Raw genomic sequence first — 27,269 nt, 5'->3', positions numbered from 1 at the left:
TAATCATCAGGGAAATTCAAATCAAAATCACAATAAGGTATCACACACCTGTTAGAATGGCTATTATCAAACAAACAAACAAAAACAGACAAATAAAAAACACACAAGAGGACTTCCCTCGTGGCGCAGTGGTTGAGAGTCTGCCTGCCGATGCAGGGGACGTGGGTTCGTGCCCCGGTCCAGGAAGATCCCACATGCCGCAGAGCGGCTAGGCCCATGAGCCATGGCCGCTGAGCCTGCGCGTCTGGAGCCTGTGCTCCGCAACAGGAGAGGCCCACGTACCGCAAAACAAAACAAAACAAAACAAAGCAAACACACAAGAGATAACAAGTGCTTGTGAGGCTGTGGAGAAAAGGGAACACTTGTGTGCTATTGGTAGGAATGTAAATTGGCACAGCCACTATGGAAAACAATATGGAGATTCCTCAAAAAATTAAAAATTGATCTGTGGGCTTCCCTGGTGGCGCAGTGGTTAAGAATCTGCCTGCTACTGCAGGGGACATGGGTTTGAGCCCTGGTCTGGGAAGATCCCACATGCCGCGGAGCAACTGAGCCCGTGTACCACAACTACTGAGCCTGCGCTCTAGAGCCTGTGAGCCACAACTACTGAAGCCTGTGCGCCACAACTACTGAAGCCCGTGCGCCTAGAGCCCATGCTCTGCAACAAGAGAAGCCACCGCAGTGAGAAGCCTGCACACCACAACAAAGAGTAGCCCCCGCTCTCAGCAACTAGAGAAAATCCGCATGCAGCAGTGAAGATACAGTGCAGCCAAAAATTAAATAAACGAATTAAAAAAAATTGATCTGCTATACAATGTAGCAGTCACACGTCTGGGCATATATCTGAAGGAAATGAAATCACCATCTCGAAGAGATATTTGCACTCCCATGTTCATTGCAGCATTATTCACAGTAGCCAAGACATGAACACAACCTAACTGTTGGTCAGTGGATGAATGGATAAAGAAGATGTGGTATATATACACACTGGAATATTATTCAGCCATAAAAAGAGGAAATCCTGTCATTTGCAACAACATGGATGAACCTCGAGGGCATTGTATTCAGTGAAGTAAGTCAGACAGAGAAAGACAAAGACTGTATGATCTCATTTATATGTGAAATCTAAAAAAGCCGAACTCACAGAAAGAGAATAGGTTAGTGGTTGTCAGGGACTGGGGGTTGTGGGAAATGGGAGATGTTGGTCAGAGGGTACAAACCTCCAGTTTTAAGAGGAATAAGTTCTGGGGATCTAATGTACAATGTGGTGACTATAGTTAGCAGTACTGTATTGCATACTTGAAAGTTGCTAAGAGAGTAGATCTTAAATGTTCTCACCACAAAAAATAAATGGTAACTATGTGAGATGATAGATGTATTACCTTATTGTGGTAATTATTTCACAATATATGTCAAATCATCACATTATACGCTTTAAACTTACACAATGTTATATGTCAATTATAGCTCAATAAAACTGGGGGGAAAAGACTGCCTGCTTTAGCCAACTGTAGTAACTGCTTAAAGGTAGAGCTCAGGAAATAGACATGCACACAGAATTCCCCGAACCCTCACTTTATATTATTAGCATTTTTTCTTTTTCTTAAATACCTAAAAAAAATCCTGTTATGTCTGTTCCTTCTTTTGCAAGTTACCACATTTTTGCATCTTTCCTCAAAAGCATCAACTTGGATTTAACCTCCTCCAACAGTCCTGCTGCTTCTCTTTTGTATAAGTCAGCGTTTGCCAAGGCTGTTCTGAGGAACATTTCCTCAAGATGCTCTGTGGGGAAAAAAGAGATCTGTAACAAAATGAGTTTGAAAAATGTTATATAAAACTGCTATACCCACCCCCTGAGATTCATAATATATATACGCATATTAAAATCTCTGAGAAGTCATACAATAAACTTGTCTAACTGAGGGTTTCCCACATGGTTTTTGAATCCTCTTTGGTGGTTGTTGTTATGGATAGACCGAGTGTTCTGTGAAACTTATTTTGGAAAACACTTGTCCTTTGCTGAAATTTAAGTGAATCATCTTTGTATGAGTCAGGGTTTTTCAGAGAAACAGAACCAATAATATATCTATTTATATATCTATTATTATTATATTATTTATATATATTATTGCTTCTGTTTCTCTGGAAAACCAGATATATAGACACAGATATGTAAGAGGAGATTTATTATAGGAGTTTAACTCACATGATTGTGGAGGATGAGAATTGCCACAATCCACTGTCTACAAGTTGGAGAACCAGGAGAGCCAGTGGTATAATTCAGTCCAAATCTGAAGGCCTGAGAAACAAGAGCCAGTGGAGTATGTCTTGCGGTCCAAAGGCCCAAGAACCAACAGCTTCGATGTCTGAGGGCAGGAGAAGATGGCCAGTATAGCTCAAGAAGAGAAAGAGAGAATTCACCCTTCCTCCACCTTTTTGTTCTATTCAAGCCCTCTGTGGATTGGATGATGCCCACCTACACTGGTGAAAGAGATCTTCTTTTCTCAGTCTACCAGTTCAAAGGCTAATCTCTAGAGAAACCTTTGCAGACACACCCACAAATAATATTTTATCAGCTATCTGGGCATCACTTAGCCTGGTTAAGTTGACATATAATATTAACCATCACAGTCTTGTTCTTCCTTTTGATTTTTTCAAATTGATTTTGATTTTTTCAAATGGACCACAATCTGTTTATGTTTTGGTTGGGAAAATTTTAGTTCAGGTTTAGGCATGGATTTCCCTTTCGTTTTTAAATTAAAACCTTTAAATTTTTCTTTAAAAATTTGTAAATTTTGTAAATTTTTTGTAAAAAGAATATATTATAGAACATTTAGAAAATACAGGTGAGCAAAAAGTCACAGTGCTAACCATTGTTAACCCTTAGGAGATCTTTTTTTTCTTTAATATATATGTCTCAACCAGATTTTTTTTCCTATGGGTGATTTTTATTTTATTTATTTAAAAAATATTTTAATTTTATTGGAGTACAGTTGATTTACAATGTTGTGTTAGTTTCACGTGTACAGCGAAGTGATTCAGTTATACATATACATATACTCATTCTTTTTAGATTCTTTTCTCATATAGGTTATCACAGAATATTAGGTAGAGTGCCCTGTGCTATACAGTAGGTCCTTGTTTATCTGTCTTATATATAGTAGTGTATGTGTTCAACCAGATTTTTATTCTTAACATTATGTTGAACAAATTTTTTGTGTTACTGTCCTACAACTTCATTTTAAGTGGATGAATGATATTCTATTTTTGTTTTTTTTAAAACACTTCCCTGTTGTTGGGTGTCTAGGTTTTCCAATCCCTCAAATAAATAATACCTGCAGTGGTTATGTGTGGAGCAGGATAGCACAGTGGTCACAAGCATAGACTCTGGAGCCAGGCAGCCTGGTTTCAAATCTTGGCTCCAGTGCTGACTAGCTGTGAACCTGGGCAAGTTCCTTAATATCCCCAACCTCACTTTTGTCAACCATAAAATGGGGCTAATAATAGTTCCAGTCTTGCTGGCTTGTTAAGAGGATTAATAAGTTAAGTGCTTAGAACAGTGATAGCACATATATTACTGTTGTTAAGTACTTGTGCATATTTACAATTATTTCTATAGAATTAATTCCTGGAAGTAGAATTGCTAATTTAAACAGCATGTTGCATAATAATAATAATAGCTATTCCTTAGATATTTTATGAGTCCTTGCAACATAGTGAACATTCTGTGTCAGCTGTTATTATGATGGTGATTTTTTTAAAAAGATGTCTTTATTTATTTATTTAATTTATTTTTGGCTGCGTCGGATCTTAGTTGCGGCACGCGGGATCTTTTGTTGCGGTTGTGGTGCGTGGGCTTCCCTCTAGTCGTGGTGTGCAGGTTTTCTCTTCTCTAGTTGTGGCACGCAGGCTCCAGGAGGCCTGGGCTCTGTAGTTTGTGGAACGTTGGCTCTAGTTGAGGCGCGCGAGCTCAGTAGTTCTGACATGCAGGCCTAGTTGCCCTGCGGCATGTGGGATCCTAGTTCCCCGACTGGGGATCGACCCTGTGTCCCCTGCATAGCAAGGCGGATTCTTTACCACTGGACCACCAGGGAAGTCCCCTGATGGCAATTTTTTGCTTCAGGCATATGGCAGTAGGTGAGACAAAGTCTTGCCCTCAATCTTGCTTGCATTCTAGTGGTGTTCAAAGACTATATCAAATTCTAAGGTATTTAAATGGCTAACTTAAAAAACTAGCGTGGAATGGGGGAGGCAGGGAGAGAAAGGGGGCCTGAATAGACACTTTATTGATTTGGGTGAGTTTAATGGGAACTGGAGAGAGGCATACTTTGTTTTGATGAAGGCCGGGGTGAAGCACCTTGCCATTCAGGGGTCAGGCTCATGAAATGTTACCTGATATTCCAGGGACCTAGGGTTATTTCTTGCATTATTTTCACATTCCCCTCCCTCAATTTTAAGCTATTTTAGTTCAAGCACACATGTTCTTTGCAATTTATGAATCACACAATTCACGTGTTTCCTGTTCTTTATACTTGCATTGTAGAAAATGGGCTGCTGACATGGTAACCAACCAGCTTTCCTCCTACTTTTGCACTTCCTCGCTCTGCTCTGGTCAGACCAACAGCTGCTTCTGGGCAGCAGAGCCCTAATGGCTCTTTGTCTCCTGACTTACCAGCCAACCAGCAAGTGGGCACGTGGTCCTTGTTGGAATAGCACCCCCTCATCAGGCCTGAAAAGGAGCGACAATCTTCTATCTTATCTTTACAGTTTGAATCTCTCATTTCTCCATTGCAAAAAGTTCTCTGCTTCATCTTTTTTTTTAGATTGTTTTCCAGTATGGCTTTATTACTAGTAACGAGCCATTTTAGCACACTGCTTTTTGTTTTTCTTTTCTTTTGAAGTGTATCATTTTTTTTTAGCCTTTAAAATTTTTATTCCTTCTTGCTTTTAGTATAACTTTTTAAAATTGAAGCATAGTTGATTTACAATATTGTGTTAGCTTCAAGTGTACAGCATACTGATTCATTTTTTTTTCAGATTATATTCCATTATAGGTTACTACAGGATATTGAGTATAATTTCCTGTGCTGTACAGTAAATCTTTGTTGCTTATCTCTTTTATGTATAGTAGTTTATATCTTTTAATACCATACTCCTGATTTGCCCCTCCCCCCTCCCCTTTGGTAACCATAAATTTGTTTTCTGTGTCTGTGAGTCTGTTTCTGTTTTGTATATACATTCATTTGTATTATTTTTTAGATTTCATATGTAAGTGATATAGTATTTGTCTTTCTCTGTCTGACTTATTTCACTAAGCATAGTGTTCTCTAGGTCCATCCATGTTGCTGCAAATGGAGATTTTTCATTCTTTTTTATTGCTGGGCAGTATTCCATTTTGTGTGTGTGTGTGTGTGTGTGTGTGTGTGTGTGTGTGTGTATCACATCTTCTTAAGCCAATCATCTGGACACTTGGGTTGCTTCCATGTCTTGGCTATTGTGAATACTGCTGCTATGAACATTGGGGTGCATATATCTTTTCGATTTAGAATTTTCATTTTTTGCAGATGTATATGCTGTTTTTCTTTTCTTGGTAACAGCTTCGTCAAGATATAATTCATATACCATACAATTCACCCATTTAAAGTGTACAATTTAATGGCTTTTATTATATTCACAGAATTGGGCAACCATCAATCAATTTTAGAATATTTTCATCACCCTGTATACTTTAGCAGTAATCCCCCTGTTATCCCTATTCACTCACCTCCCAGTACTAGACAACCTCTAATCTTTCTGTCTTTATGATTTGCCTATTTTGGAATCATATAATGTGTCTTTTGTGACTAACAGTTTTTACTTAGCATAATGTTTTCAAGGTTCATTCATGCTGTAGCACGTCTCAGTATTTCATTCCTTTTTATTGCTGAATAATATTTCATTGTATGGATATACAGATTTGAGGCCATTTGGCTATTATGAATAATGCTGCTGTGAACATTCAGGTACAAGTTTTTGTGTGGATGTATGTTTTATTTCTCTTGGGAGTGGGATTCCTGGGTCAAATAACAACTCTGTGTTTAACCTTTTGAGGAACCGTCAGATTGTTTTCCACAGCAGCTGTACCACTTTACATTTCTATCAGCAGTGTATGAAGCTCCCAATTTCTCCATATCCTCATCAACACTTGTTATTTTCTGTGTTTTTGATTATAACCATCCTAGTATGTGTGAGGAGTTATCTCATTGTGGTTTTGATTTACGTTTCTCTGATGACTAATGATGTTGAGCACCTTTTCATGTGATCATTGGCCATTTCTGTATCTTATTTGGAGAATGTCTATTAAGATACTTTGCCTATTTTAAATTGGGTTATATGTCTACTTATTATTGAGTTGTAAAGTTTTTATGTATTCTAGATACAAGCTTCTTATCAGACATATGATTTACAAAGTTCTTCTTTCATTATGTAGGTTTTCTTCTCATTTTCCTGATGTCCTGAAGCACAAAAGTTGTAAACTTTGATGTCTAATGTATCTTTTTTTTTTGTTTGTGCTTTTGGTGTCCTATCTAACAAACCACTGCCTAATCCAAAGTCATGAAGATTTACCCCAATGTCTCTTCTAAGAGTTTTATAGTTTTAGCTCTTACATTTAGGTCTTTGATCCATTTTGAGTTAATTTTTGTGTATGGTGTGAGGTAGGGGTCCAACTTCATTCTTTTGCATGTGGATATCCAGTTATCCTAGCAGCATTTGTTGAAAAGATTATTCTCTCCCGGTTGAATGGTCTTAGCATCCTTTTCAGAAATCAATTAACTGTGAATGTGATGGTTTATTTTAAACTCTCCATTCTATTCTGTTGATCTATGTATCTATCCTTGTGCTGTTACTACACTGTCTTTAGCTTTGTATTGTTTTGAAATTGGGAAACCTGAGTTCTTCAACTCTGTTCTTTTTCAAGATTGTTTTGGCCATTCTAGGTCCCTTGCATTTACATTTGAATTTTAGGCTCAGCTTGTCACTTTCTGCAAAGAAGCCAGCTGGGAGTTTGATAGAAATTGTATTGAATCTGTAGACCATTTTGGGGGAGAATTGCCATCTTAACAGTATTAATCTTCCAATTCATGAACACTGGAGGTCTTTGCACTTATTTAAGTCTTTAATTTACTTCAACTGTGTTTTATAGTTTTAGGGTGTAGGTTTTGAATTTTTTTGTTAAATTTATTCCTAAAGTACTTTATTCTTTTTGATGCTATTGTAAATGGGATTTTAAAAATATCATTTTTGGATTGTTCACCGCAAGTGTACAGAAACACAGTTGATTTTTTGTATATTGATCTTGTATTCTGCAACCTCCTTATACTCATTTATTTATTTTAGTAGTTTTTTAGTGGATTCCTTGGGATTTTATATGTACAAGATCATGTCACTTGTGAATAGAGATAGTTTTATTTCTTTCTTTCCAATTTGGATGCCCTTTATTTCATTTCCTTGCCTAATTGCCCTGGCTAGCCACCCTAATGTTATCTTACTTATCAGCAGTATTTGGTACAATTGATCATTCCTTCCTTTTTGCAGCCCTGTCTTTACTTGGCTTCTTGGACATCACACCCTTTTGGTTTTCCTCCTATCCCACTGGCTGTTTTCTCATCTCTTTTGTTGGTTCTTCCCCTTTCCCCCAACTTCTTAGCTATTTCCCACCTCTGAACTCCAGACCCTGGTATCCACTTGCCTACTTGACAGCCCCACTTAGATGTCCAAAAGGCAGCTCAAATTTACCATGTCCAAAACTTACTCTAATCTTGATTGAAGTATTTTGTGGAAAAAAGGAAGAAAAGAAATAAATATTTACTGAATGTTTACTATTAGTGCTATTCATTATCTTGTTTACAACACATGTCAGTTCTATGATACTCAGGGGACATGAACCCTGGTCAGTTTGATTCCAGGGCCTGAGCTCCTTCCTAACAGCTCTACTCTATTTCCTACAAATCACAGTGTGTATAGCCCTACTTTTCTCTCCTCAAGACTGTCCTTTGGAGTAGTGTCTGATACTTCAGAAAAAAGGATCTGACAGGATCTCTGGTAATTGGAATTAGAAGTGCTTGTGAGCCATGCAGTGCTTGTAGAGCTGCCTCTTCCCTTTTCCCTGCATAGTGGAGACTGAGATGTCTCCAGTGTGTAGACAGGCTTTCCCACCACCTGGGAAAGCCTACCCTGACTTTGTGGCAAGTTTTTCTTGGTCACTCTCCCAGGTTAGAGTTTCTCTGGCCTTGAGATACACTTCCCACCTATCAGAGCTGCTCTCTTTTATTTGCTTGACTGGATTCTCCATCTTTACTCCTCATTCCTTCTGGTCTCCTTCCCATTTGTTCAAGAATTATCAGCTCTTCTGGGTTTGTGTAAGATATCCTACTTTGACATTTGCTTGCCCATCACCTGGCACTGAAAATTTGCTCAGCATTTCTGACCCATCTGTGTCAACACTTTCCTTATTAAAATACTGGTTACCAAAAAAAATTACTTGTACTTTTAAATAGCAGTGATAACTCTGTTTTCTCCCCAGAATCTTTAATAGAAATGAAAATGTCCAAGCGGAGTCTATATACTGTTGGGAATACATTTTTACAATATATTTTAATCATATTTAAACAAGCCTATTCTCAAGTGGCATCTGCAATCTCATTTGGTCCCCACGGTATAGGTCCCAAGGCAGCTAAGAAAGATGAGAAAACTGATGGGGTCAATTTGTCCATGTTCTTGTAGCCTGTTGGGGCAGAGCCAGTTCTGTTCCCAGTTGAGCTGGTTTATTCTGATAAAGTTCGTGTGTAAGGTGTGCTGTTCACTGCAGGATGAGGTCCCACCCTCAGGTTTTGCCTCTTGGTGCTCAGGGGTCTCACCCTTCCCAGAAGCCCCCTCACTGGTACCTTATTCTATATGCTGAACCTTTCCTGGTCACCTTTCCCCATTGGAGATAACCTAGCTACTGTTTTTTCCCATTCTAAGTGTCAACCAATCATGAGGCATTATGATACTGTACCTGGAGTCAGAACTAGATTCAAGACTAAAGGCTTCTGTGGCTTTGGGCCACCTCTCTGAGTTTCATACATAGGATGATCTCTAAGGGCATTTGTGGTTCTAGCCTTCCCAGGCTGTATGACTCTATTTCTCTGAAAAGTGAACCTGGACTAATGTCTGAATAGTTGGCAATGGTTTAATATGCTATACCAGGGAGAGCAAATATGTAGCTTCTCTTCCATCTATTAACCATGACATACTCATTATATTTATCTCATCACTGTCACGTGGAACCCAGTTATGACCTCAGACTTCTCAATCCAGTATAGTGCGCTAAGTAACCACTACCAGTGGATCACAGTTGAAATGTGTTTATCCTCCCTGTCTTCCCTCCCACGTCTAGTGCTTCAATCTAAAGCAAGGACTAGTGGTGACCAGGATACTATAGGAGTTAAGAGCATGGGTTCTTGGGTTCAGCTGCTTATATTCAAATCCTGAATCCACTGCTCCCTTTCTGTATGACCTTGGGAAAGTTACTTCTCTGGGCCTCAGTTTCCTTTTTTAGTAATATGGGGCATAACAGTAGTCATACTTCATAGGGTTGTAGAGAGGGTTAAATGAAATAATATGTATTAAAAAAGGTGCTTAGAACAGTGCCTGGCACATGTAACTCATAAAATGTTGACTATTGTATTGATAATAGCCAGGATAAGAACTTGAAAGGCTGGTAGAGGAAAAATTCTTGGATTGATAGGGCTTGTCGTACCCTTTCAGTCTTCAAAGTAGTCAAATATTCATTCTGTTTCTGAGTGTGGATTGATCCTATTTAAAATTTCATTCCTTTATTTATTTAGTGAAAGTTTGGGGCCTACTGTGTGCTATGCATGCAACCGGGTGTCTAGGATATAACAGTAAACAAGTCCTTTTAAAAGTTCATAGTGTATGGGGGTGACAAACAAGTAAAAATGTAGTTACAGTTTTCTTAATAATTGCAGTAATTGGAGTTTGCCCAGGATCTTTAGGGAGCACTGTGTGTACCGGCGGAGTCTTTTTTTTTTTTTTTTTTTGCGGTAAGCGGGCATCTCACTGTTGTGGCCTCTTCTGTCGCGGAGCACAGACTCTGGACGCGCAGGCTCAGCTGCCATGGCTCACGGGCCTAGCCGCTCCATGGCACATGGGATCCTCCCGGACCGGGGCACGAACCCATGTCCCCTGCATCCGCAGGCAGACTCTCAACCACTGCGCCACCAGGGAAGCCCCGGCAGAGTCTTTTTGATGTTAGTGTTAAACCTGGGTGGGAAGAAACATACTTGAGTCCTCCAGATCTGGCTGGCCTCTTACCAGTGTTTCACAGGCAGTGGACGCCTTGGGGAAGAGTTAATACCTGGTCTAGCTGGTGGCACACCTCAGTGGCATGCTCATGCTCCTTGGCATTCATTCAGTTACTCAGCTAACAGCCCAGAGCTTTTCCCACTGCTCCTTGAACTGCTGTCCCCCTTTCTCAGTCATAGCCTGTGGAGTTGCGGAGCAGAGATGTGAAGACAAATGAAGGAGCCCTGAATTTGCAGCTACACAGTAGTTAGATCTCTACAGAGTCGAGTGCCTTAGGAAAGCCTGAATGTGGGGCTTATTAGGGACTTGGAAAAGTTGATGAGTCCATCTCCCTGCCTAACTTAAGATATGGTAGGTCTGTATGACAACCGTGGTGATAGTATGGAATGTGGAGGGTGGGGGAGAAAAAATACCCTTGTGTGGCTGGGGGTGGGAATTGGTGCTGTGACCCATCCTTTCTCCCACTGGTGTCTTGCAGCAAACAGCTATTGTGTGACGTGGTAATTGTGGCAGAAGATGTTGAGATAGAAGCCCACCGTGTGGTCCTGGCAGCCTGCAGCCCCTACTTCTGTGCGATGTTCACAGGTATGGTGAGGGGCAAACAATAACCCATGGTTGTGGGGCTGCAGCCCCACTGGGAGAATATTGAGGGTGGTGGCATGAGAGGGGGGAGGAAAGAAGGCTGTGACGCCCACCCTGAGGAGCTCCTGTGTGCCAGATTCTTTGCTTTGCACCATGGAGATGCAAAGCACCGTGACAGGCCCTCAGCCAGGCGAGTCAAGCATGCAGCCCTATTGCAGTTAACTCTGTAGCATCATATAGTCTATGAATTCTCAGACTTTGTCATGCATCATAATCATGTCAGGGAGCTGGTTAGACATGTAGACTCTTGGCTTCATCCCCAGGCTTCTGAGCTGTCATTTTGCAGATGGGGGATCCTGAGGCTGAGAGAAAGGAAGGGACTTGCCTGAGGTCACACGGTGAATGAGTGGAACTTGGCTTCTGGATGCCTGGCCCAGGGCTGGCTGGCCTAGCTGGCCCACGTCTTATTATTCCTTAGCTGTTCTTTCCAGGCAGGGACCTTGAGTCTCCTCTAACCTTTATAGGAATGCGGTAGAGTTGGCAGAAGTGATGGTGGGGCTTGGGGTGGGGAGAGTAAGACAGAGGTATATTCACCATCTGCATTCAGTTTCAGTACCTTTGCCAACTTTCCAGGGAGTCCCTGTTTCCTGAACATGCCAAATAGCCTTGTCCAACTATTGCACGTGTATTATTTCTAAGACTGAATTCCCTGAAAGGCATGGGCTGAGCTTCTTATCTGCAGTACCTCACAGCACCTCCCCTGAGCCAGGTGCAGGCAGTGCTGTATCCATCACTGCTGACTGAAAGCCAGCTGGATGAGGTCAGGTGTCTCTTCCACACACTCATCTGTACCCTGTGCTTCCTCTGAGTGTGGTCATTATCACTCTAAATGCTCATCTGTTTCCTGGGGTTTGAGGTGGTCATGCTCTGGGGTCTCATGTACCTGCTGCTTCTCACCCTGTATCAAATGTTGCCTCCTCTCTGACCACCTGAGCCGTAGTTCCCCACTAGATCTCTTTCTATTCCATAACTTGATTCTATTTTTTTATAACATTTATCACTATCTGAAAATCACATTGGTTGGTTGTTTATATATATTTTTACCTGTGTCTCCTTACTGGAGTATCAGTTCCATGAAGACAGGGATCTTGTTAGATTTGTTTGTTTCTGTACCCTGAGTACCTGGTACATAATAGGACTAAAATATTATTTTAATGAACAAAATGTCTCCTACCCTTGATCGTGAGCTTTGGGTGCTTGCGGATTATGTCTTATGTCTTGTCACTGTTGAATCCTTAGCACCCACCCCAGGGCCTGATGTTTAGGAGACTGAATAAGTGAAGGTTAAATGAATGAATGTGGTGTTGCTAAGGATGGGTGAGTGCAGGCACATCTTTGCTGAATAGGCTCTTGCCCTTTTCCTAATATAGTACAAAGCCTGTGCTGGGCAGGAGTGGTTCTTGGTGGGGTGGGGAGTACTTAGCACTTGGCGTTTGGAGAATTCCTCACATGTATGTCCCCCTTGGCTCATCATGTGAAGGACCTGGCCTCAACTTGGAGCAGTGCTTTTGCTAAGTGGACCAAGCCACACTTACCTCACTTTGAGCCTTGGGCCAGGAATTCCACAGTGCAGCCTGGAAAACCAGCTAATTTCACTACCTGGAAATTTTGAGCCACATTCTCTTTGGAGTAGCCTCAAACTCTAGTAGTAAGGTTTTTATTTCTTTTTTTGTCCTTGTCCTTCATCCGTCTCTTTCTTTTAAAATAATTTATCTTGTCTACAATAGTTATTTAGCTGCAACTTCAGTAAATAGTTCTGCCAGTCATTCTTCTCTGTTTGTGTGGTTTGGAAAGTCCAGTGTTGAGAGAGGAGTCTATTTGGAATTATAATAAATTGTACTGTTGGCTCCACTTTTTGCTCATGAACTTGCCTCTGGGGGTAGTGGAAGTGCCTAGCAAAACAAGGTGATTTTAAAAAGGGAGAGAAAAGGTGCTTCTGGATCAGGTCTTGGATTCTAGTAATTGAAGGGAAGAGGGAATCAAGAGAAGAAAGCAGTCTAATATGTTGCCTAGCCCAAGCTTTCCACTGAATCTGGTTACCATGCATTCTTCCATTCTTCCTTCCATCCATTCATCCATCATCTGTCTGTCTGTGCATCCATCCACCCACCCACCTACCTATCCATCTACTCATCCAAACACTATTCACATATGTTCATTGCAGAATAAAAATTAGGAAATGTGGGCAAGCAAAAATAATACATGTAATACATTTACTCTTGTGATAGCTTATGCTTCTTTTTACTATTACTAATTATCTCATTACTTCCTCACTGTCTGATTTGCCTGGTCAGTCATAAACTTTATGAGGGTAAAAACTGTACCTTTTAAATTCACTGCTATGTCCCTGCTGCCTAGCGTGATCTTACGTACGGTAGGTGCTCAATGAAAATTTGCTTAATTGAACTTAGCGCTATATTGTCAATATATTTTCATGGCAATGAAATCACATCTACATCATTATTTTAATGGCCTCATAAGATTCCATCATATGTATCCGAATTGAAAATCCATTTCCTTATTGGTTGGAAATTATAGTTCTAATATTTTGCTATTGTAAATAATGCTAAAATGGGCATCCTTGCAACTTAGTCTTTACTTGCATTCCTGATCATTTCCTTAGATCCCTAGAATAAAAAATATTTGGTTAAAGTGTGTGCACATTTTGAATTCTTGTGAGACACGTGCCTCAGTTCCACAACACTTAGAACAGTTGTACCAGCTTATGCTTCCATCGGCAGTACATCAGATTCGTGTATTTTCTGAGGCCCCTTGGTTTTGCTTAAACCTTGGTAAACAGGTACCAAAAAAAAAGTAACATTGCAAAATTTTGTTCTAATTATCAGGTTCAGCTTCAAAATGCATAAAACTAGTAATGAAAAGGCCCAGCTGACTCTCGTTGAGTCCATTTCTATCAGCATGTTTAAGGCCCCAAAGAAAAGGAAATACATGTGACTTTCTTCTGACTTGAGTGGTATGATTAAGATCTTTTACTGAGGCTTAAAGTGTTTTTATTTTTTTGTCCTCTGAGTTCATGTTGCCCAAATGTCCTGTGATGGTTCCAAATACCAGCTCCACTCCTTGACCATATCCTTCCCAGAATAACTTGTAATAAGTGTGAAACTGAGGTCTGAGTGCCCACAGAAGAGTGTCCAAAGGCAGCCAACCTGTGAGAAGGTCTGGGATGGGCAGTCACCTGAGTTGCTCTCCACTCCTTCAGCATAGTGTGATTGGAGAGGCCAGAAGGGCTGGTCTTGTCCTCCTTTTCTCTGTGAGTATGGAATACTTAAAATTCCCCCTGATCCCATCCCCCCATCTAGCACCTCCGTCCCAGGGGAAGATAATTTCCCCAAAATAGCCCAGTCAGTTTTTTTTCCCTCTTTTTATCATGCCCTTTTCTATGTGTTCTGTGTACTATAGTGTTTGTACTCCATATGGATCCCTTCATGTCATCCAAAACTTTGAAAACAATCCCATTTTATGGTGTTAAAAGAACCAAGTTCCAAAGAATATGTGGACTAAGTGTCTTAGGCTCATCACCATGGCTAAAAGACATTTGAACTCCATCCCAAAAGAAGCCCTGGGAGTGAGCTGTCCCATCTTCTGGCTCTGTTGTGCTACATGCAGCGGCTGATTAAATTGGCTTTGTTTTTTAATTTTTTATTTGTTTTTATTTTTCTATTTATTTAGGCTCCACTGGGTCTTCGTTTTGGCACGTGGGATCTTCGTTGTGGCATATGGATCTTTTAGTTGTGGCATGCAGACTTTTAGTTGTGACATGGGAACTTCTTAGTTGCAGCATGCGGACTCTTAGCTGCGGCATGTGAACTCTTAGTTGTGGCACGCATGCGGCATCTAGTTCCCCGACTAGGGATTGAACCCGGGCCCCTTGCATTGGGAGTGCAGAGTCTTACCCACTGGACTACCAGGGAAGCCCCAGCTTTGTTTTTTTAAAGAAAAGTTACTGTCCAGTTTTTATTCGATGTAGGCTGATATTCAACTGGTGTCTTCGAATATATGGTGAACAGAAATAGGGAGGAGAGTCAGGAATGTGCTGGAGGTAAGAGGCAAGGGGCTTGGAATGTGAGCACCAACTAGCCCCAAGCAGAAAAATTAGGGCCTGGCCCTCTTACCTCCAGGCATGCACTCATCCTATAGAACCATTGTTTCACCCTTTCTTTATGCCTGACTCTGCCAGGCCCTGGCCTATGTCTGTGTTCTGAGTGTTTGTATGATGTATTGATGTTTTTGAAGATCTTTGCATAACATGCAGTTTAGCAAGACTTAATCCAAGGCAATGGGGCAGGGAGGGAGGGAGCACTAGGGAGTAGAATCCTTTCTTTGTATGAAGAGGGCCTTGAGAGATTAGTCGGAGTAGATAGGGTCTGGTTTCTGAGGGTTTTGCCTCTAAGGAAATGGTGAGTTTTTCAGGAATTGATTTGGATGTAGTTCAACATAGGCCTTTGTAGTGTCTAGGAAAAGAGATCGCTATTCAGACACCCACCAGCACCCATTAAGGTGCAACTGATTTGACCAAGATGATCTGGGGTAGACTTGTCTGGACTTGGAGTAGCTTAGCCTTGAAATTTAGATCATCACTGGGGAGGATCACTGGTAAGAAATGTTTTATGAATGTTCATAGAGGAGGTTTGGAGTTATTGATGCAGAGGCCTCTTTGCTAAGGATTAAACACAGGGGTGGTAATGCCACCTTGCATTGGGAGATGGTGTGGTGTCTTGGAAAGGGCTTTGGAGCCATCGTGACCTGACTCCAGCACCTGATCGGTTTGTAGGGAATTCACTTAACCTCTATGATCCTGTTTGCTTGTTTATGAGACTGGAATAACAACAATAAAACAATAATAACAATAACCAGGGAACAGATACAGGTAAGGGAAATAAGGCACCCAATACAGAATAGGTACTTAATAAAGTTTACTCTTATTATGTGTAGAGCACATCATAGTTTACAGAGCTCATGTGGATGTGTGGGGTGGCTCTGATACCAGCTGCCCTGATGGTGGTTAGGGTTGATATGAAACATCTCTGTTTCATATCAGGAAGGCATTTCCTTCCTGACTTGGTGCTCCATGTGCCTCTAGCTGAGCAGAAAGACCTTTCCAAGTGGAGGAAGGACAAGATTCCAGGGAGGTTGGGTGCTGGGGTGATATCCATCATTGCAGCTCTGCTGAATCCTGCTGCCACAGTTCTCAGACTCTCATTATCTCCTTTGACTCTCACATAGCCTTGGCTTAAAGGCAGGGCCGGGAATGTCCTTACTTTACAGGAGACAGAGGTCAGCCTTTTGCAGTTAAATGGCATAGGCTGCTCACCTGCAGGAGGTTTAGCTGGGATTCAGGAACGTGACAGGGTGTTTCTTTTTCTCATGTGATGTTAACATGTGACATAGGTCTCAGCTTTAGCCAAATGAGTTGGCAACCCAGATATTAGGACTTAGACAGATGAAGGTTTGTGGTAAGAGAGTTTAATAACCACCTTAACACCCATGCAGGCTCACTGTGCAAAGGATAAGGACCTTCTGTTTTCTTTTTACCCAGATCATGAAATTAAATTAAAACAGTAAGGATTCAGCTGAGGAGTGAGGAAGAGTTCCATAACACAAGGCTTCCTGAATGCACTTTTTCTTCCCTTTGCCATACAGCTTTGTAGGGGTGGTTGGTGGTCTATGTCTGGTCCTTCAGAAAGACTTCGCAGCCACTCTACCATTCCTTTCTCACTCTTGAGGCTTCTTTGGCTGAATAATAGGGTTGGGTTTATACTGTGATCTAGAGGATGAGCCAGTGATTTCATAGCCTTCCTAAGTCTTCTGTGATGGTGAAAGGTTTTCCCTCCTGGCTCCTCAAGATGCACCTCCTCCCTCCTGTTCCCCCTTGGGCAATCTTCCACCTAAAAAGAGCTCTGTTGTGCATGTGGTGTGCTTGCTACGTCGAGAACCATGACTTGCTTTCCTGGGCTCTTTATGGTTCTTGGAGACTTCTACGTGCAAGGTTTTAAAGTAGAGCCTGAGGATTTAAAGAAGTTCAAGACACAGACCCTTAATCCAGGCTGCCATCATCTTTCACCTAATTTACTGCAGCAGCCTTCTAATTGGTCAACCTCCCTCCTATTTTGTTCCCTCACCCCAAACCCATTTTCTATGCTGTAGCTTTAGTGATCTTTCCAAAAGAAAAAATCTAATGTATCCCTTACTTGCTTAAAGTCTGTCCAGGTCTCCCCATTGCCCTTAGAATGAAGTATAAACTTCTCAGCATGGCCCACAAGGCCTTCAAGTGGTCCAGACCCTGCTTGTATCTCCAGCTCCTCTCCCCCTTCCTCCCTTTTCATGCTGTGCTTCTGCCAGACTCAACTTCTTATGGTCCCAGAATAGGTCATGTTCTTTCTTACCTCTGGACCTTTATATACACTATTCTATCTGCCTGGAATATTCTTCCCTCATACTCACTGCTCTTCTGAACAACCATGACTCCTCCAGATCTCATGTTAGATCAGTGGTTCTTAACCATTACGAATCAGTCTGATGAAAACAATGGATTCTTTCCACAAAAAATAGTAAATGTGTGCTCCTGTGTACTCATCATTTTGCATACAATTCAGGGTATAGGCTTCCCTGCTTAAGAACCTTTTAAGCTGAACCTCCTTTTCTAGCATTTAACATACTTTGTAATTGTTGGTTTACTTATCCCTCTTTCTACTAGAGTGGGCTCCATGAGGGCAGGGAACATGACTTGTTCACCACTGTGTCCTCTGGGCCTTGCCCATGGGGACTGTTTGATACATGTTTGTTGAGTGAATGAATGAACAAATATCTGCCCTTGAGTAGATCATGATCTATCTGGAAGAACAGGATATGTTGTTAACAGAGGACAAAAGATGTGCAACAAACAGATATTTTCTTTTTTTTCTTTCTTTAATTCAAGTATAGTTGCTGTACAATATTATATAAGTTACAGGTGTACAATATAGTGATTCACAATTTTTAAAGGTTATACTCCATTTATAGTTATTATAAAATATTGACTGGGCTTCCCTGGTGGCGCAGTGGTTAAGCATACACCTGCCAGTGCAGGGGACATGGGTTCGAGCCCTGGTCTGGGAAGATCCCACATGCTACGGAGCAACTAAGCCCGTGCGCCACAACCACTGAGCCTGTGCTCAAGAGCCCGCATGCTACAACTACTGAAGCCCACATGCCTAGAGCCCGTGCTCTGCAACAAGAGAAGCCACTGCAATGAGAAGCCCGCACACCACACCGAAAGTAGCCCCTGCTTGTTGCAACTAGAGAAAGCCCACGCGCAGCAACAAAGATCCAATACAGCCAAAATAAATAAATACATAAATAAATAAAATATTGACTGTATTCCCTGTGTTGTACAATATATCCTTGTAGCTTATTTTATACCTAATAGTTTGTACCTCTTCATCTCCTACCCTATATTGCCCCTTCCCACTTCCTTCTCCCCAGTAGTAACCACTAGTTTGTTCTCTGTATCTGTGAGTCTGCTTCTTTTTTGTTGTATTCACTAATTTGTTGTATGTTTTAGATTTCACATATAAGTGATGTCAAACAGAATTTGTCTTTGTCTGACTTATTTTGCTTAGTATAATACCCTCCAAGTCCATCCATGTTGCTGCAAATGGCAAAATTTCATTCTTTTTAATGGCTGAGTAGTATTCCATTGTGTATATAAACCACATCTTCTTTATCCACTCATCTGTTGATTGACAGTTTGGTTGCTTCCATATCTTGGCAATTGTAAATAATGTTGCTGTGAACATTGGGTTGCATGTATCTTTTCAAATTAGTGTTTTGGGTTTTTTTTTTTTTTTTTTTTATATATACCAAGGAATGGAATTCCTGGGTCATAAGGTAGTTCTATTTTTAATTTTTTGAGAAACCTCCATACTGTTTTCCACAGTGGCTGCACCAATTTACATTCCCACCAACAGTGGTAGGAGGGTTCCCTTTTCTCCACATTCTCACCAGCATTTGTTATTTGTGTTCTTTTTGATGATAGCCATCCTGACAGGTGTGAGATGATACCTCATTGTGGTTTTGATTTGCATTTCACTGATGAATAGTGATGTTGAACATCTTTTCATGTGCGTGTTGGCCATCTGCATTTCCTCTTTTCTGAAAGTTCAGAGTCTGAAGTGGCTGGGCTGGGCCTCTTGAGAAAAACCAGCAGAACAGTTCTCTTGGGTTGACCTTGAATAGAGAAGGACTTATTGGGCTTATGTTCTGTTCTCTAGAAATATTTGTCAAAGTAGCGGAGGTGAGTGAAGGAGTAAGAATGACCAAGCCTTTGATGATTTCTCCCTCTTTAGAATTATCAGAGTCTGTGGATTTATGAGATGTCAAAAGAAAGCCTCTCTTCCTTCTTTCTTTCCTTGGACCAACAAATATTTTTTCAGTGCTTGTTATATGTCACGCACTCTGTTAGGTGTTGAGGACAAGATCCCATCTCTCTTTGTTCTTGCTTACTGTGTAATAAGTATAAGTTGGCTCAGAATTTGGACATAGGCTTTGTTTGGGAATACTTTTATCAAAGCCATTAGTTAGGGTCAGGTTTAAATTATAGAGGGATTTATTAGAAATGACATGAGATCTAGAGTTAGGCCACGGTTCAGATCCAAGCCCTGCCTCTTACTAGCTGTGTGCAAGTGCCTCTTGATATGCCAGTTCTATAATTTGTAAAATGGAAGTAATATCTAGTACCTCCTGGGGTCATTGCAAGGACTAAATGAAATAATGTGTGTAAACCCTGAGGGCCTGCATGTAGTAGCAACTATTATTACTGCCACTTTCAGGGTTTGTTTAAACTGATGCTGATGTCTTAGTTTGGTGCAGTGATTTCTACTGGTTCATAGAGATATTAAATTGCATTTTATGAGTCCTTATGATTTATATAGGTCTCCAATTTCCTATAAGGTAAATTTCTCAGAAAATACATGTCTCTGAGGCCCTAGGTTTTCTTTTTTTTTTTCCATTTTTTCCTTGCTTGTTGGAGTTTTAAGTACTTAATGTAGAAATTAGAAACTTTTGATTCACATAAAGAAGCAAGAAAAAAATCTCCCAAAGTCCCACCATCTAGAAAACTGTGTTTTAATGTTTTTTGGACATTTGAGACTGATGAAAATGATTTGTTCATCCTCTCAGAAAATCAAACTTTTGCCCACATATACAAATGTTTTCATGCAATTTCAGGAGTTTCCATTTGTTTACCCCCAAGTTACAAAACCCTAAGCTGACTCCCAAGCTCTAATTCCATAGAGAGAAAGCAATCAGTCCAGGCTCTGATTTCACACTCACTAAGGGCTTCTGAGTCTCTTGGTTCTTGCAGTCAGGTTGCTGGTTGCTCGTTTTTCTAAGGTCCAAGTTTTTTTTTATTATTAAATTTATTTATATATTTATTTATTTTTTGGGTGTTGGGTCTTCGTTGCTGCGCGTGGGCTTTCTCTAGTTGCGGTGAGCGGGGGCTACTCTTGGTTGCCATGCACGGGCTTTTCATTGCAGTGACTTCTCTTGTAGAGGAGCACGGGCTCTAGAGCGCAGGCTCAGTAGCTAAGGTGCACGGGCTTAGTTGCCCTGCAGCACGGGGCATCTTCCCGGATCAGGGCTCGAGCCTGCGTCCCCTGTGTTGGCAGGCAGATTCTTAACCACTGCACCACCAGGGAAGTCCCTCTAAGGTCCAAGTTCTTAAACTAAGAATTGGCTATCTTTGATGATCTTTTGCAATATAATTACCAACTGGACCTTTATTTGTGAATGTCTTAGTAGCTGTTTGGAGAGATGAATTTAACTTCTGATTTCCTTGCGTATATGTTCTTTTTTTTTTTTCTTCTTTTTTGCGGTACACGGGCCTCTCACTGTTGTGAGAGGAGCACAGGCTCCGGACGCGCAGGCTCAGCGGACAAGGCTCACGGGCCTAGCCGCTCCACCCCATGTGGGATCTTCCTGGACCGGGGTACGAACCCGTGTCCCCTGCATCGGCAGGTGGACTCTCAACCACTGCGCCACCAGGGAAACCCGCGTGTATGTTCTTGTTTGTCTTAGAGTAAATTCAAGAAAGAGATTGTGAGAGCCTGTTTTATAGGCAGAGGAGAAACCCACCGTCTTTTCCTGTTTCCTCTTTGCCTCTTCGTCCTGTCAGGGCTCTTTGTGCTGAAGACTTTTCACTGGCTTCTACTACAGTCAGAGAGAACCAACTGGGGGTCTCTGGGCTACCTGATCTGGCAGCAGTGGGAGCCGGCAACGTCTGGAATAGGTCCCCCGCCCCCACCTTTCCTCCCTGTTCAGAGTCATTCATATCTAGAACTGTGTCAGGGTGGGAACTGGGGATTGGTGGAGGAATCATGTGCAGTCCATGCAGCTTGGAGGTGGGCATCTGCAGCCCACATGCTGTGCTGTACTTTATTTTCTTGGCTCCAGTGCACAGATTCCACAGAGAGAAAACAACCGCCCAGGCTCAGTTTTCACACTCACATAACGACTTCTGAATCCCTGTTTCTAGTAGTCATGTTGCCCTTCATTTCAGTCTACAAAGACACATGTCTTACCTGTCTTTTCCTTCTGAAATCAGCAGCCCTTGTTGAAGGAGCCTGGTTCTAGATAGAGCTGTGCACTGTATAGAGAGGGCAGGCTGAAGTCAGGGGCCTCGGGACTGCACATGTGATGCCACTGCTGCCCTAGTTCACAGGCCTCTGTCTTCTCTTTTTTGGATTATTGTCAGGGCCTCCCATCTGTTCTCCCTGCCTCTGATCCAGCTTCCACCAGTACATCCAAAATTTCATTCAAAGACACCCATCTGTTGATGTCATTCCCTTGTTTAAAACCTTTCAGTGGTGCTACTCTTAGGATAAAGTGCAAACTCATTTGCATGGTGTGCTGGGCTCTGCAAGTCCTGGCCCCTATCTACCTCTCCAGCCTCCTTCCTCTCACTGTCACCCCACGTACCAGCCGTGCTGCCCTCTCACTGTTCCCCACATTTATACTTTTGGCACTTCTCTATCTTTGCACTGATGATTCCTGCATCCAGCTCATCCTTCCTCACCTCTGCTGCATGTGGAATACCCAGCTCAAATGTGACCTCCTATTAGGATGCCTTCCTGGATTCCCCAGACAGGGTTTGTTGCTCTATCATCTGCATTCTTGGGATTCAATACACCATAGTGATTACAAGTGTGGGGCTCTAGAGTCAGACTCCCTGCTTTCAGTCCCAGCCTGGCCCCTTCCTAGATGTATGACTGTAGGCAAAATGAATTACCTACACTCCTGTGCCTCAGTTTCTTCATCTGTAATATGGGGATGATATTATAATAACACTCATAGGTTGTTGATTAAAATAGGCAACAGTTTAAAGTGCTTAGCACAGTGCTTGGCCATAGTTAGCACTCAATAGTTGTTTTTTTAAGAAATTGTTGTTCTACTGGTACTTTGCATATACCTCTATTAAGCTCTTATCATCTCATATATTTTTATATATCTGCCCTACTAGAACAGGTGCTCCTTCTTGAGGACAGGTGCATATCTCGTTCACTTTCCCTGGCCCCTGTGTACAAGTTTGCAGTAACTTGGTTGAATGCTTTATCACATATAGATTTGCCTTCAGAGTGGAAATGGGCAACAGATAGAGTGGGGAATGCTTGAAATTGGGTTTGTGGATGATCACAGACCCAGAGTTGTTGTGACCTTGATGTCAGCTGGTCTATCTTCCTCTGTGCCTGAGCCCTTCTGCTGCCTCCGGGAGCACAGACAGTGCTTTTATGTTGCCAAGACAGGACAGGAGGCCATGTGAAAGTTAAGCACACCCTAGGCACCAAGTTCATGTCCATTTTGTTTTTGTTTTGAACTGTAGGTGACATGTCTGAGAGTAAAGCCAAGAAGATAGAAATCAAGGATGTGGATGGGCAGACCCTGAGTAAGCTGATTGACTACATCTATACGGCCGAGATTGAGGTGACTGAAGAGAACGTCCAGGTAAATTCAGCTCCAACGAATAGCTCAGTGTATTGTATATTCAGGGCCCACTGTTTTACATCATCATTTCATTTAACCCTCACAACAACTCAGTTGGTAACTGGAGAGGAAACTGAAGCTCCAGAGAGAGTAGGTGACTTGCCCTGGGTCACATGGCCAGGGTGAACGACCGTCAGACTCCTGCCTGCCTGACCATGGGACCCACGTTCTTAACCACTAGGCCAAAATCCCTCTGAATGAGCGTGGGCTCCAGAGCAGAAAGTCTTTAACTCATGCTGGTTTAAAGTGTTGGTAAAGGAAGAATTAGAAGCCTGGGTGACCCCTCTTCTCCTCAGTCATTATCTCATCTCAGGGATTTTGAGTATTGGCTTGTGAGGCTGTTAAAAGCTTTTCTTGTCTAACTGTTCGTCAGCGAAATGCCTCTGAGCCTGTGGAGGTGCCAAGCACCAGGCTTGAGTGTCAGTAGGGGCATGTTGCTCTGAGACATGTTGTCTGTGCCTTTTCCTCCTTTCGCCGCCCTGCCCTCATCCCAAGCCATCTGGAGCCTTGAAATAGGAGCCAGTGAAGACACTGCTTCACCCAAAGGTGTGGATCTTTACTGTGGGGACGTGAGACATCAGCGTCATGCTTCAGAAGGGAAGATGGTTGAGGGTGTGGCCCACGCTGGAACGCTATGAGTCACCAGGCCAAACACAGACGCAGGATACACTATTTCTTGTCATTAAGGATTTTACTGTTTAATTAAAGTAATGGAAATTGTGTGGGATATGGAGGTTTTTTCTTCCTTCTTTTTTTTTTTAAAGCAAAATTTCACCTTATTTAGGTGAATAGGCCGATACCTCTCTGATGACCAAAATGCCTATTTCCCTTATCCAGAACACCATCCCCTCTTCTAGGATTGAGGTATTTGGGAGGCCGAATTGATAATCGTGTATTGATTCCATTTGGCTCAGATGTTTGAGTGCCTCTTACATGCCAGACACTTTATTGGGCGCTGTGTTTGTACCAGTGAGCAGAGGTCATTCCATTGCCTGCTTTCATGGAATTTGTGGTCTAGGGGTGAAGATGGACACTCACCAAATAAGCACACAAGTAATGTTTATGCACAAATTGTGATAAGTCCTTTGAAGGAAAGGAACAATTTGGATGAAGGAGGGAATCTAGGAAGGGCTCTTTCAGAAGATAAGATTTGAGCTGAGGACTGCAGGATGAATGGAAGTTAGCTTGGTGTGGTGAAGGGTACTCTGCTGGGGGTGTCAGGGCACAGGCAGACTGAGGGTCTGAGGCACCCTGCATTTGGGCCTGCAGAGCCTGCCCCAAGATACAGACTGCTTTTGTCTCTGGCCCCTAGACAGACTTTTGGGTGGCACAGTTTCTACAGTGATCTGGTATAATCCTCCCCTGCCCTTTTAAAATTGAGGTTTATTTTATACACAGTAAAATGCATAGCCATTCCATTATTTCTGGTCTTTCCCATCCAGAGCAGAGTGGGCGAGGTCATGGTTACATACTAGGTCTAGCAGCGGAATTTAAACAGCTGAATGACTTTTGGGCAGTAACAGTAAGTGCAAAGTAATTTAGTATAAAATATGTATAGGGCATGTATGGAAAAAAATTTTTTTAATGGGTGATAGTGATTTCAAATCACCATGACATTTAAATTCATTTAGCTACTTTTGAGACTGATATAAATATTGAGATTCACAAAATGCCAGAAATTACATCCTTTCAACTCTAATGAATAATGCTAGATGTCAACCTAAAAATATGCAGGGGTATAAATAATTTTTAAAAATCTCGCATTAGGGTATATCAGTAACTTATTAATCATACAGTGTGGTAGGCAGAATAGTAGCCCCCAAAGATGTTCGTGTTCTAACCCCTGGAATTTTGTGAATATGTTAGGGTGAATGTCAGAGGAATTAATATTGCAGATGGAATTAATGTTGCTAATCAGCTGAACATGTGATGGGAGATTAGCTTGGATTATCCAGGTGGGCTCAGGGTAATAGCTAGGGGTGTTTAAATCGAAGAGGGAGGTGGAATGAGAGAACTAGAGCGATGTGACCTGGCAAGGATTCAGTTTGATGTTTCTGGCCTTGAAGATAGGGAGGCCATGAGCCAAGGAATGTGGGTGCCTTTAGAAGCCTGAAGGGCAAGGAAACGTATTCTCCCTCAGAACCTCCAGAAGGAGCTCACCTCTGCTGACACCTTGATTTTAGCCTGGTGAAACCCATTTGGGACTTCCGACTTCCAGATGTAAGAAAATAAATTTGTTTGTTGTTTTAGGTCACTAAAACAAAACAAAACCAAACAAACTTAAAACACTGTTTAGGGGAGATTGTAGAATTGTATAATTGGAACCAGTTTTTTTCTCCCTTTTCTACATGTGTTTATTTAATAAGCTTTTTTTCCCTGTAAAGTACAAAGTGTTTAAAAGCTTAGGTAGTTAGAAGATGTTCCATTCTGGATCCTTTTTGCCTGGCTGGGTATTTATCTTTGCAACTTTGGTCTAACCCAGTGGTGGTCTCTACAGCACCAGTTACCTTGAGGCAGGTAGCAACAGATAGCGTAATCCGAGGACTCTGGAGAAAATGGCGTCACCATTACTTTTAAAAACTACTTTGTAGCGTCGTGGGGAGGGAGCCAGCGTGAAGACGTGCAGGTTCAGAGGGCATGCAGAACTAAAGATGAGGCAGGAATCAAGTCTGAATGGAGACCTGGGTCCAGGCCTCAGCTTTGACGTTCATTCACACAGTACTCTTATTCTTGCCTTTTCCCACTGCAGGGGGTCAGTCTCCTGACTGTAAAGTGAGGGCATGGGACTCAGTGACCTCTGATCAGAGAAGACTCTTACTCTGCCAGCCTCTGGTTTGTTCTGCTTCCTTTCTACTAGAGCTTCTCTGATACCATCCCTGACATGCTGCCTCAAGGATCAGTTTTCTCATCTGTAAAACAGGAATCATAATAGTACCCATTCTGTTGGGTGGCCATGAGTTAGACTGCCTTCAAACCTTGACTCCACCATTTTCTAGCTGTGTGACCCCAAGGAGGTCCTTAACCTCTCTGTGCCTCAGTATTCTTGTCTGTATTATGGGCATAATAATAGTACTTAACCTCATAGGGTTGGCATGAAGGTTAAATGAATTACTATAGGTAAATCACTTAGAGGAGTGCCACCCTGTGCCAACAGACAATATGGGCACAGAGAGCACTGTGAACACAGAAGCTTTTTCATCAAGGAGCACATAGTCTGAAGGTGGAGACAGGTGGCCAGGCAAATGCATGCCCTCCAGTGTGGTAGGGGCCAGGATGGAGGTACCCAGGAAGCAGGCAATGGTCATCACCCCCTTGATGAGGATGGTCAGGGCAGGCCTCACTGAGGAAGTGTTTTGTGTGCTGGGTCTTGAAGGAAGGTCTGGGAGGTCAGGCCTGCCTCCTCTTCCACCTGTCTGTGTCCCTGCTGGCGTGTGAGCCCCTGGAGGGGCCTGTTGCATTCATTTGTATGTGGGAGTAGGGAGGGGGCTGCATGTTCAGGGGCTCCCCTGAGAAGCACAATGTGGAACCTTCAGGAAACTGCATTATTTGGAATCAGTCAGATATATGAACTATTTTCCTTTTTATCCCTCACTTTAAACTATGGTTTGGTCAGGGGTGACCTTGGGGGAAAACAAAACAAAAAAAGTTGAGAAGAGAAAGTTTATATCAAAATGTGGTTGCTTCTTATGCTGTGATGTACCTGCTGAGAGTTGCTCACAAGCTGTCTGTGAGGACAGTGTGTGTTGAGGATTTGGTGCACTGAGGCGGTGAGCAAGGAGGCACCTGGGGAAACAAGGGTCAGAGACTTGGGGCTTGGTTAAGTGACTGGGAGATGATGCCCTAAATCTCTTCCCAGCCACACATACCTTGGAGAGTCTGAGCTGCCCTTCTATGGTGGAGGTAACAAGTCATAACTGTTACTTATTGATATTCATTCTAAGACAAGCATGTGTTGATTATTTCACATGCATTATTTCATTTAATTATCGTAACCATCACTAGAAGGTTCTACTATGATTCTTCTCTTACAGTTGAAGGAACTGATGCTCCAAGGGGTTGAGTGGGTAGTACCCACGGTCACACAGGTAGTCAGGGGTGGAGTTGGGGTTTGAATCCAGCTCTCTCCAGCTCACTATGCCCTGTTGATGTGGTCAACTCGAGTTTCTCGTTAAATGAATGATCAGAATCTTGACTTCAGCTCGTAATAATTAATAATAATAAAAACCAGTTTAACTGACGAATTC

The 27,269-nt window shown here is 42.1% G+C and overlaps 1 protein-coding gene across 2 annotated transcripts in view; it reads left to right on the top strand.

The window, feature by feature from the left end:
• Window positions 1-27,269, top strand: part of KLHL3 (kelch like family member 3) — a 110,095-nt gene that overhangs the window by 17,057 nt on the left and 65,769 nt on the right. For both annotated transcript variants that reach the window (XM_060143664.1, XM_060143665.1), the window contains exons 3-4: window positions 10,826-10,932; window positions 22,865-22,986. In XM_060143664.1, coding sequence (XP_059999647.1) covers window positions 10,826-10,932; window positions 22,865-22,986 — 229 coding nt within the window. The remainder of the gene's footprint in view (window positions 1-10,825; window positions 10,933-22,864; window positions 22,987-27,269) is intronic.

Source organism: Lagenorhynchus albirostris, chromosome 3 (genome assembly GCF_949774975.1).
Source record: "Lagenorhynchus albirostris chromosome 3, mLagAlb1.1, whole genome shotgun sequence".
Classification (NCBI taxonomy): Eukaryota; Metazoa; Chordata; class Mammalia; order Artiodactyla; family Delphinidae; genus Lagenorhynchus; species Lagenorhynchus albirostris.
This window is presented reverse-complemented; position numbering and strand designations above follow the sequence as displayed.